General features: G+C 41.5%; 1 protein-coding gene across 1 annotated transcript in view; it reads right to left on the minus strand.

Annotated features, from left to right (window-relative positions):
* The window catches only part of LOC148149159 (uncharacterized), a 29,651-nt gene that overhangs the window by 2,434 nt on the left and 14,632 nt on the right, over positions 1–12,585 (minus strand). The window contains exons 3-7 of the mRNA XM_087990234.1: positions 10,668–10,754; positions 5,475–5,614; positions 1,942–2,098; positions 1,527–1,694; positions 470–595 (exon numbers count right to left, since the gene is read on the minus strand). Coding sequence (XP_087846360.1) covers positions 470–595; positions 1,527–1,694; positions 1,942–2,098; positions 5,475–5,614; positions 10,668–10,754 — 678 coding nt within the window. The remainder of the gene's footprint in view (positions 1–469; positions 596–1,526; positions 1,695–1,941; positions 2,099–5,474; positions 5,615–10,667; positions 10,755–12,585) is intronic.

Below are 12,585 nucleotides of genomic sequence, written 5' to 3' on the forward strand. Positions count from 1 at the left end.
TTTGCTCTTGCAATAAATGCTGCTCCAATTTGCTGTTCGTTGTTTTAAATAATTTTTTTGTACCTGTGTACTAACTTTGTTCTGTTTACTTGGTTAGTTAAGTGCTGTTGTTTCTCCTCTGTTTCTAGTCTCGTTAAGAAAATGTTCTGATTTGCCATTCTCTGCTTCAGAGTGAATGGCCTCACATTGATATGCTTTGTTTGCATTTTGTTTTGACCATTCGATCTATTGGCTTGTGATTTGCTGCTCCAATTTGTGTAACTTACTCTGCCTCTATGATTGAGGTACACCGGTCTGCAGCTACTTCCCCTCATTCTGTTGTTAAATACTGGATCTGCATTTGTAATTCGTGATTTGCAAATGTAATCTAATGGTTTAGAAAACCGACGAATCCACCCAACATTGCCTTAACTTTTTAAATACCTCGTTATCTGTGACATCCATGTAAATACATTAGGCTGAAACTTACCATGAGAAAAAACAAAGTACTCATATTTTTCAGCACGTTCAGGCTTGGGAAACGAAATGGCAGAAGTGATTCTTAAAGGAAATCCTCGCCAATTCTTTCTAATTGACATTTCTACAGAAAGTTGTGCTGGAAGAAAGTTCATAAAGAATATCATTCAAAATAAAGCCATGAAGTAAATTTATGTAAAGTGTTGAAATTACTATACATAGATGAAAAATGATTCATGCATTTTTTTCAGGTACTTTATACCTTGGCAGAGAGACTCTTTGATTTTGTGCTGTATAACTGAAAAACTCTTTTCCATCAAGTTGCCCCCACTCATGGGTGGCATTAGAAATTTACTTATGAATCACTATTGAATTACAATTACTGAATAATCTTACAGAAATAGCTTCAAATCAATGTTCTCAGTCTCTGCAGTGATTGCAACCAACTGGCATTACAAGAATATTGGGGGTGCAGTTCAATAACACTTGAGACCTTGGGATTGCATGTACAATTTCCAACCAACTGCAGAAATTAGTTCTACTAACATAAGACTCATTTAGTTACACCCAGTTCAAGAAAGATGAGGCTCTAGTTTATCATAAATGAACGACATATTGTCAATAGTATAGTTCATTTGAGCATGGTCAACTTTGAATGTTTCATGATTTACACTTTGATATAGATATCAAGCCACTTCATAGCTATTATCCAACGATTGCGTAAATTAACTAGGAATGGTGATTATCTTCACTCCAGTTTGCGGAGATTTCAGCAATCTTACTTCCTGGGTGATCACATTTTATAAAACCAACTCTGCGAGCAGCTTAAAAGGATTAGTTGAGATCAGTTTAAATTTTACATTTTTACTATTTTACTTGGTCATTAAGATGGCAATTTAATTTTCTTCTAAATAAAAAAATTTACTGCTTCTCCATTCCACGAATATATTTAAATTTGGCGCAGGAGGAAAAGATCTGATATTCTTTCTGAACATTCGTTTTCTGAACTCTCGTTCAACAGGTATTGCAAGGTCATACTTGTTTAAAATGTACCTGTTTCATGATCTTACCTGATTCTTGGGTTAAAGTTATATCTGACTTCTGTGATCTAATCGTCTTTATAACCAGTGTTTTCCGTTTGAAGCGTCGCCTTAATACGAAATTAGCTCGGGCTCCAGAGCGTTGTGTACAAGTTGTAGAGACTCTTTGCTGATACACGTATTTCTGGTATCGTCCTCCTGGAATAATAATTTATCTTGGTGATCAAAGATACTTGCAAGGTTACACATTCATTCTGCATTTTAAACAAAAACTGCAATCATGAGATGTTTCCGAATGGTGTCATTACTCAAAATTAGGTGCTTGCAAAGTATATCTGATGCGTAGTCAGCATTTGAGTATGTGAATACTTTGCAGCAAGCAATTCATGTTTATCACTTTGGGAGTCTTTCCTGTTGTAAAAGTACGATCAGAAAATGAAATTACCATTTTTGAAGAAATATACTGTTTCAGGTCTGTTTTTGTGCGCAGCAACTGAAAGAGCTGCTCTTATTTTTCCATTCAATCCTGAGAAACCACTTGTTATCAATCGAGGATAACCACTGTCCATGACTCCATTCTGAAATCGCCAGTATTGTTCACCCTGCAATCAAGCAATAATAATAAATTTGGATAATTTTCTTGAAGCAATTTAAAAGAATATGTAAATTAGCATTGAATAGCAACACACTTCAGATGGTGGAAATCTGAAATGAAAGCTATCCTGGAAAAATGCTCAGCAGGTTAAGTAGCATCTGTGTAAAGAAAGAAAGAGTTCAGGTCTGATCTTTGAATAGAACTTGGAAAAGTTGGAGAAGTAATCGGTTTCAACTAAGAGGTGGGTGTGACAAGAATAAAAGTTAGGTATGTGAGAGTGGAAGACTGGACAGATCAAATAATAGTCCTCCAGGGCAAAAGAGAATGAAGATGAAACAAGATTATGCGTAGAAGACTTTAAACAGATGTGCTGCTTACTGAAAGATAATCTGAAGCAAAGGAAACAGTGATGGAAGAGTCTAAAACTGGTGAACTGCCTCTGGACCTTTTTATAAGAGAATTCAATTGTTTCCACCTGAGACATTGGCCTACTGTGTTCCACAGCATCCAATCCTTTCAGCAATGCTGATGGTGCTCCAAAAACATGCTGATCAAGAAAGTTATCTTATACGCACTTTAGAAACATAGCCCCTCCTTTTTGCTGACACTTTGTCTGAATTGATAGTCATGACATTGAGACTTAAAAATGTTTTGCACATGCGATTTCTCCACACTTCGTCTCTCTTTCTCTCTCACTTCCTGCCTCCGCAAAACAGATTAACCATTTCCTGGTATGAGGTAAAAACAATAACTGCAGATGCTGGAAACCAGATTCTGGATCAGTGGTGCTGGAAGAGCACAGCAATTCAGACAGCATCCAACGAGCAGCGAAATCGACATTTCGGGCAAAAGCCCTTCATCGGGAATAAAGGCAGAGAGCCTGAAGCGTGGAGAGATAAGCTAGAGGAGGGTGGGGGTGGGGAGAAAGTAGCATAGAGTACAGTGGGGGAGGAGATGAAGGCGAAAGGTCAGGGAGGAGAGGGTGGAGTAGATAGGTGGAAAAGGAGCTAGGCAGGTCAGACAAGTCCGGACAAGTCAAGGGGACAGTGCGGAGCTGGAAGTTTGAAACTAGGATGAGGTGGGGGAAGGGGAAATGAGGAAGCTGTTGTAGTCCACATTGATGCCCTGGGGTTGAAGTGTTCCGAGGCAGAAGATGAGGCGTTCTTCCTCCAGGCGTCTGGTGGTGAGGGAGCGGCGGTGAAGGAGGCCCAGGACCTCCATGTCCTTGGCAGAGTGGGAGGGGGAGTTGAAATGTTGGGCCACGGGGCGGTTTGGTTGATTGGTGTGGGTGTCTCGGAGATGTTCCCTAAAGCGCCCTGCTAGGAGGCGCCCAGTCTTCCCATGTAGAGGAGACCGTATCGGGAGCAATGGATACAATAAATGATATTGGTGGATGTGCAGGTAAAACTTTGATGGATGTGGAAGGCTCCTTTAGGGCCTTGGATAGAGGTGTGGGCACAGGTTTTACAGTTCCTGCAGTGGCAGGGGAAAGTGCCAGGATGGGAGGGTGGGTCGTAGGGGGGGCGTGGACCTGACCAGGTGGTCACAGAGGGAACGGTCTTTGCGGAAGGCGGAAAGGGGTGTGGAGGGAAATATATCCCTGGTGGTGGGGTCTTTTTGGAGGTGGCGGAAATGTCGGCGAATGATTTGGTTTATGCGGAGGTTTGTAAGGTGGAAGGTGAGCACCAGGGACGTTCTGTCCTTGTTATGGTTGGAGGGGTGGGGTCTGAGGGCAGAGGTGCGGGATGTGGACGAGATGCGTTGGAGGGCATCTTTAACCACGTGGGAAGGGAAATTGCGGTCTCTAAAGAAGGAGGCCATCTGGTGTGTTCTATGGTGGAATTGGTCCTCCTGGGAGCAGATGTGGCGGAGGCAGAGGAATTGGGAATACGGGATGGCATTTTTGCAAGAGATAGGATGGGAAGAGGTGTAATCCAGGTAGCTGTGGGAGTCGGTGGGTTTGTAGAAGATGTCAGTGTCAAGTCGGTCGTCACTGATGGAGATGGAGAGGTCCAGGAAGGGGAGGGAGGTATCAGAGATGGTCCAGGTAAATTTAAGGTCAGGGTGGAATGTGTTGGTGAAGTTGATGAATTGCTCAACCTCCTCGCGGGAGCACGAGGTGGCGCCAATGCAGTCATCAATGTAGCAGAGGAAGAGGTTTGATTAGATTAGATTAGATTACTTATAGTGTGGAAACAGGCCCTTCGGCTCAACAAGTCCACACCGACCCGCCGAAGCGCACCCACCCAGACCCATTCCCCTACATTTACCCCTGCATCTAACACTACGGGCAATTTTTAGCATGGCCAATTCACCTGACCTGCACATCTTTGGACTGTGGGAGGAAACCGGAGGAAACCCACACAGACACGGGGAGAATGTGCAAACTCCACACAGTCAGTTGCCTGAAGCGGGAATTGAACCCGGGTCTCTGGCGCTGTGAGGCAGCAGTGCTAACCACCGTGCCACCCGGGGAGTGGTGCCGGTGTAATTACGGAAGATCAACTGTTCTACGTAGCCAACAAAGAGACAGGCATAGCTGGGGCCTATATGTGTGCCCATGGCTACCCCTTTGGTCTGGAGGAAGTGGGAGGATTCAAAGGAGAAATTGTTAAGGGTGAGGACCAGTTTGGCCAAACGAATGAGTGTGTCGGTGGAAGGGTATTGTTGGGGATGTCTGGAGAGGAAAAAACGGAGGGCTTGGAGGCCCTGGTCATGGCGGATGGAGGTGTGGAGGGATTGGATATCCATGGTGAAGATGAGGCGTTGGGGGTCGGGGAAACGGAAGTCTTGGAGGAGGTGGAGGGCGTGGGTGGTGTCTCGAACATATGTGGGGAGTTCCTGGACTAGGGATAGGACAGTGTCGAGGTAGGTAGAGATGAGTTCAGTGGGGCAGGAGCATGCTGAGACAATGGGTCGGCCAGGATGATCAGGCTTGTGGATCTTGGGAAGGAGGTAGAACCGGGAGGTGCGGGGTTCCCGGACTGAGGTTGGAAGCTGTGGGTGGGAGATCTCATGAGGTGATGAGGTTCTGAATGGTCTGGAAGATGATGGTTTGGTGATGGGGGGTGGGGTCATGGTCGAGGGGGCAGTAGGAAGAGGTGTCCTCGAGTTGGCGTTTGGCTTCAGCGGTGTAGAGGTCAGTATGCCAGATTACCACTGCGCCCCCTTTATCCGCTGGCTTAATGATGAGGTTGGGATTTCCTGGTATGTATGTAAAGCAGAAAATTCTCCTGTCTGAAGATCCACAATGACAGTTGTCTTTTCTGACCTTAACTGGCGTTTAACTATATTAAATAGACCATTATTTTGCTGTCTGATCTGTATTTTTGAGCAAGTGAGCAATGGAGGAGAACTTCAAACAAATGTTAGAGATGTTTTACCTTAAAGAAAAACGTTTTCCCATTACAATTACACCTTGTGAAGACCGTATCAATTGGAGATGGGATTCCCCACACTTCAGAAATCCTCCGCGGGTGTCCTAATGATGGTCCATTTGGATCAATTGTCCAAAACAAATGACCTGCAAAAGTAGTTAGAAAAAGACTAGTGCCAGTGAATTGGCAGGTAGAATGCAAATCCTATATGTAAGTTGATGACAGACCATGCAGAATTAATACTTTTTTTTTCCTTCTTTCATGGGATGTTGGCATCACAGACAAAGCCATCAATTGTTGCTCATTCCAATTGATCTTAGTTGATTGTGAGCCATGGCATTCAACCATTGAAATCTGTTTGATATAGGTGCACGTACAGCATTGCTAGAAAGGGATTTTGACCTAACGCCATATAGGTCAGGTTAGTCTGGCTCAGAGATTGCTTTATTCCCATATAACTCTTGTTTGTATCCTTCTCTGTGGTAAGAGGTCTCCAGTGTTAAATGTTCCTCTAAAAAAGCTTGACAGATGCAGCAGTGGCATCTTGGAAATGGTGCAGACACTCTGCAACTGTAATCGGAGCTTTGAACTTTTAAGGTAAAAGATGGTAGCCTGCTTAACTGGCATTCTATGTCCTGGATGGTGTTGAGCTTCTTGAGTGTTGGAATCATCTATAACCAAGCAAAAGTTGAATATTCCATAACACTGTGACTTGTGCTTTGTAGATAGTGGACATATTTTGGTGTGGCAGGTAGTGATTTATTAGCCAATCCTCCGTGCTGCTGTTGTAAACATCAATATGTATATGGTTGGTTCAGTTGAGTTTCTGGTCAATGGTATCATCCATATTCAGTGACAGTGCCATTGAATGTCAAGAGGAAGTGGTTACCTAGCATATATATATGGCATGAATGTCACTTGTCACTGAACGTTGTCAAGGTCTTGCTACATTTAAACATAGTTTTTGAATGATCTCAAGCATTGCATTCATGAGTGACCATTTCCAATTCTGACCCTTTGTAATAAAGAGGTTGTTGATGAAGCAGCTGCAAATAAGACTGAGGACATTGTCCTACGCTACTGTACCTCTTGTGGTGCAATGGTAGTGTACCTGCCTCTGGACCACAGAGGAGAAAGTGAGGGCTGCAGATGCTGGAGATCAGAGCTGAAAATGTGTAGCTGGAAAAGCGCAGCAAGTCAGGCAGCCTCCAAGGAGCAGGAGAATCGACGTTTCGGGCATGAGCCCTTCTTCAGAAATCATCGACGTTTCGGGCATGAGCCCGTCTTCAGGAATCAGGTTCCTGAAGAAGGGCTCATGCCCGAAACGTCGATTCTTCTGCTCCTTGGATGCTGCCTGACCAGCTGCGCTTTTCCAGCAACACATTTTCAGCTCTGGACCACAGAGGCCTGGGTTCAAATGCTACCTGCTCCAGAGGGGTGTAATAACATCTCTGAACAGGTTGATTAGAAAAATAGGTTTAACAAAATCCTGTGGTACTGGCCCTCTTATAGCACAGTGGTAGTGTCCCTACCTCTCGATCGGGAAGCCCAAGGTTCAAGTCCCATCTGCTCCAGAGGAGTGTAATCTTATCTCTGAACAAATTGATATTTTTTTAAAGCACACCAAGCTATTGTCATTAACAAGAAAAATACCTATCTTGTGATACGTAGGCTGTTCTGGTGCAGTGGCAGTGCTGAGCCATGAGACCTGGGTTCAAGTCCCATCTGTTTCAGACCAGTGTCGTGACACATCGGAATAGGTTGCTTTAAAAATATATATGCTAAGATTCTTGTTCATTGATGTCCTGGATAAATAGACAATAGGTGCAGTAGTAGGCCATTCTGCCTTTCGAGCCTGCACCACCATTCATTATGATCATGGCTGATCATCCTCAATCAGTATCCTGTTTCTGCCTTATCTCCATAACCCTTGATTCCACTATCCTTGAGAGCTCTATCCAACTCTTTCTTAAACGAATCCAGAGACTGGGCGTCCACTGCCTTCTGGGGCAGAGCATTCCACACACCCACCACTCTCTGGGTGAAGAAGTTTCTCCTCATCTCTGTCCTAAATGGCCTACCGCTTATTTTTAAGCTGTGTCCTCTGGTTCGGGATTCACCCATCAGTGGAAACATGTTTCCTGCCTCCAGAGTGTCCAATCCTTTAATAATCTTATACGTCTCAATCAGATCCCCTCTCAGTCTTCTAAACTCAAGGGTATACAAGCCCAGTTGCTCCAATCTTTCAACATAAGATAGTCCCGCCATTCCAGGAATTGACCTCGTGAACCTACGCTGCACTCCCTCAATAGCCAGAATGTCTGTCTTCAAATTTGGAGACCAGAACTGCACACAATATTCCAGGTGCGGTCTCACCAGGGCCCTGTACAGCTGCAGAAGAATCTCTTTGCTTCTATACTCAATCTCTCTTGTTATGAAGGCCAGCATGCTATTAGCTTTCTTCACTACCTGCAGTACCTGCATGCTTGCCTTCATTGACTGGTGTACAAGAACACTCAGATCTCTTTGTACTGCCCCTTTATCTAACTTGACTCCATTTAGGTAGTAATCTGTCTTCTTGTTCTTGCCACCAAAGTGGATAACCATACAATTATCCACATTAAACTGCATCTGCCAAGCATCTGCCCACTCACCTAACCTGTCCAGGTCACCCTGTAATCTCCTAACATCCTCCTCACATTTCACCCTGCCACCCAGTTTTGTATCATCAGCAAATTTGCTAATGTTACTGTTAATGCCATCTTCTATATCATTAATATATATTGTAAAAAGCTGCGGTCCCAGCACTGATCCCTGTGGTACCCCACTGGTCACCGCCTGCCATTCCGAAAGGGAGCCGTTTACCACTACTCTTTGTTTCCTGTCAGCCAACCAATTTTCAATCCAAGTCAGTACTTTGCCCCCAATACCATGCACCCTAATTTTGCTCACTAACCTCCTATGTGGGACTTTATCAAAGGCTTTCTGAAAGTCCAGGTATACTACATCCACTGGATCTCCCTTGTCCATCTTCAGAGTTACATCCTCAAAACATTCCAGAAGATTAGTCAAGCATGATTTCCCCTTCATAAATCCATGCTGACTCTGACCTATCCTGTTACTGCTATCCAGATGTGTCGTAATTTCATCCTTTATAATTGACTCCAGCATCTTTCCCACCACTGAGGTCAGACTTAACTGGTCTATAATTTTCTGCTTTCTCTCTCGCTCCTTTCTTAAAAAGTGGTACAACATTAGCCACCTACCAATCCGCAAGAACTGATTCTGAATCTATCGAACTCTGGAAAATAATCACCAACGCATCCATGATTTCTAGAGCCACCTTCTTCAGTACCCTGGGATGTAGACAATTAGGCCCCGGGGACTTATCAGCCTTCAGACTAACAGTTTCTCCAACACCAATTCCTGGCAATTCCTGTGATGAATTGTCTCTAGCAACTCCAACCGTCTTCCTTTATGCTAGATATAACCCCAATCAGTGTAGCATTTTACCTCTGGTTCCCATTGACATACATTTTGCTCAGGCATCTCTTAAATGCTGTGTAAATCTGTAAGGTAGTCACATTTATATCACAAAAATTCAGCTTATTTGTCCATGGTTCAGGCCAAGGTTATATCATGTTGGGGGTAATTGGCCCTAGCCGAACCTGAACTGAGCATTAGTGAGCAAGTTATTCGCTGAGCAAGTGTCATTTGATAGTACAGTTTACAACACTGTCACCTTGCTGATGACCAAGAGTAGACTGATAGTGCTAGTTAACCAGATTACATTGCTAGCTGCTTGCATGGGTGGCAGAGTGGGTGTAATGGGTGCCTGTTCAGAAGGTGGAATGTTCAGTGCTGGGACCACTATTGATTAACGATTTGGACTTTGGGGTCAAAAACAATACTTCAAAATTTCCAGATAAGTTGAGTGACGGGACCAAATGTATGGTTGCTAAGTTTGTTGATATCACAAATAAGTTGTGAAGAGCGTGTAAGGAAGCTGTAAAAGGATAAAGGTAGTTTGAGTGGGCAAAGATCTAACTATTGAAGTATAATCTGCAATTATCTATTTTGGTAAGAAGAATTAAAAATCTAAATGGTGAGAAGATGCAGAGGGATTTGTCTATCCAAGTGTATGAATTACAAATCGTTAGAAAGCAAGTTATTAGCAAAACTAATAGAATGTTATTGTTTATTGTGAGGGAAATTGAATCAAAAAGAGTAGCAAGATCATACTTAAATTGTGCAGAGTATTGGAGGGACGATATTGGAATACTGTATGGTAAGCACTACCTTATTTTAAAAGGGTTACAAATGCCATGGAAATCAGTTCAGAGATTTATTAGACTAATATCTAGCAAGGTATTAATGGAGAAAAGTTGGACAGGGTTTTGCAGTTCAGAAAAGTAAGAGGTGATTTGATTAGAATGTACAATCCTGAAGGGTCTTAACACGGATGTGGAAAGGATGTTTCTTCTTGTGGGAGAATTTCAAACTTGGTGTTGCTGTTTCAAAATAAGAAGGGTCATCCATTTAATACCTTAGACAGGATTTTTTTTGTCTGAAGAGGTTTGAGTGTCTTTGGAGCATTGTTCCTGAAAAGATGTGGAAGCAGAGTCCTTGCATAGAGGTGGACAGATCCTCAATGAGCAAGGGGATTCAAGGTTACCAGAGGTAGGAGTATAACCACATTGAGTGACAGTACGCTGAACAGGTTGAGTGGCTACTCCTCCATATGTCCACATGTAAATAGTTTAGAAGAGAAGGCAGAGTGTAAATATCCAGATTTGCTGCTAGTACAAATTCATGAAATATGTTCAAATCAAAGATCTTTTTTTTTGCATACTAAGAGGATTGCAAGACATGGGGGATAGAACATGAAGGTGTAAATGAGGTCAAAGATCAGTTTTCAGAGTTACTTTTGTGTGCTGGCTGAGATCAGATTTATTGAGCTCAATTCCAGAACCTGTATGATGGAATTGGAATGAATTAACTCAATTGCTAGTTCAATATTATATCAGCAGACCACTAGCAGCTGCAAATGCAAGTTATTTCAAACTAAAGCATAAACATTTGCAAATATCTGGCCTTGTCAGAATCCAAAGAGAAATATTCAATTAATGTGAGCCCTTTGTCGGAAATGTGTTTTGTTACAAGTTGCAATTTCATTTCTGAAACATTTTAACAACTTACCTCTAAAAATATATGTAGTTCCATTCTGTATAGTTGTCAAAGCATCTGAAGGTCTCTTATCACACAAATTGGGATCATTAAGATGGTCTAAAATTATACATATTATGAATTAATGTGAGAATCAGATTTCTAAACTTACCCACATTTTATTGATATATAAATCATTGAAAACAGAATGCTTTTATTTAAATCCAAAAATTTGTCTTTCTCCGGTTTTTCCTAACTGTGCCCCATTACTTTAAGGTCTTGATGCCTCCTGCATTTTTCAGTTTCTCTTTGTTAATACGCTTAGAGTACGTTGGTTTTTTTACCAAAATGCACTGCTTCACATTTCTTTGCAGTAGAATATATCAGCTGAGCTCTGTGACAATTTCTTCACAGGTTCCTAGGTATCTTGATTTAGTAACTGCCAAATTCCAAAGGATTCTTCTGTTATGTCTAAATAATTTGTCAATAAGGCTAGAAACTGTTTTGTTTCCTAACACCAGCATCCTGCTACTCAAATCTTACCAAATTTAGCTCTACCTTTTTATTTTAAACCTACTCTGTAGTCTACTATATTTCCTTTAATGTCACATGTTTGAATTTTCGTTACACTGTCTTAACTGTTTTCTGAAATGTCGTATATACAACATTCATCACTTTTCCACTTATTCTCACTGATATCTTTGAAAAAAATCTGAAGTTAATCAATAACTTATGCTTTTAGAAATGCTGATTGTCCCTGAAAATTTCTTCCAGTGTGTGAACTTGAATTTGTTACAAAAAAAGGTCAAAATTCCTGCCCACAATTTTCATATTCTTAAGGGTAACGCTACCACCTTCCAGTTTTTCAGTACAATTACAATTTCCAAAGTTTTTCTTTTTAAATTAAATATAGAACACCTTTTCTCATCTCAACCCACCATAGTTTATTCAGGTTTTTATCAATTTTCATTTCTAATTACTTATTAGTAACTTTTAAAACAAATCTTTGTTTCAATGGAAACCAAAATACTGTGGAAATCTTAAATAAAAACAAAATGGGAATATTCTGCAAATCTTCGCACATCAATAATAGAGAAACAGAGTTAATGTTCCAAGTCCAATATTACTACTTTGGAAGCTGGGTTCTGAGGAAGAGTCATATTTGACTTAAAACTTCAACTCTTGCTTGTCTTTCCAAAGTTCCAATCAGATGTGCAGAGTATATACAACAGTTACTATTTTACATATTTATTGGTTCAGTCTTGGTAGCTAATTGTTCAAAATAACCGTTGTTGGCAAGCGGGAGGCACTGGCCACATTCCCATTTCAAGTTTACATAAAAATATGGTAATGGTGATCACCTTGAACAACTTGAAGGCACTAAACCACATATGTGGGCGTGAATTCTCGTCTAGACCAGGGTATATCAGGTTAGTACATCCCTTTTGATGTATGCTAATAAATTGCTTGAGTTTCTACAAGGACGAAGTGTTTTTAAAGTTATTTTTCTGGTGCTAATCCATAAAATCAATTTTCCTACATGTCATGGAACAACTTGAAATCAAAATATTTATTTTAATGCTCCATATCACAATAACTGCAGTATAGAAAGTGTCCATTGGTCAATGCTACTTCTCTGCAAGAACAAGTCAGCAAATTCCACTCCCTGCTTTCTCCCTGTAGCCTGCCAAATTTCTCTTTTGGAAACCACCATTCCAACATATTCTGTGGCAGAGTATTTCAGATCCTAACTATCCCCTACTTGAAAAGAATTTTCCTAATGTCACATTGCTTCTTTTGTGAATCATTTAACATGGTATCCTTTGGTTCTCAATCTTCTTGCCAATGGAAGCCTTTTCTCCCAAACTACTGGAGACATCTCAGGATTTTGAACACGTCTGTGAAATATATTCTAGAAGAAAAACACTCCTTCTCCAATTTATCCATTTAA

Source organism: Chiloscyllium plagiosum, unplaced genomic scaffold (genome assembly GCF_037043375.1).
Source record: "Chiloscyllium plagiosum isolate Xiang-an unplaced genomic scaffold, Cpla_swu_hap1 HiC_scaffold_9, whole genome shotgun sequence".
Taxonomy (NCBI): Eukaryota; Metazoa; Chordata; class Chondrichthyes; order Orectolobiformes; family Hemiscylliidae; genus Chiloscyllium; species Chiloscyllium plagiosum.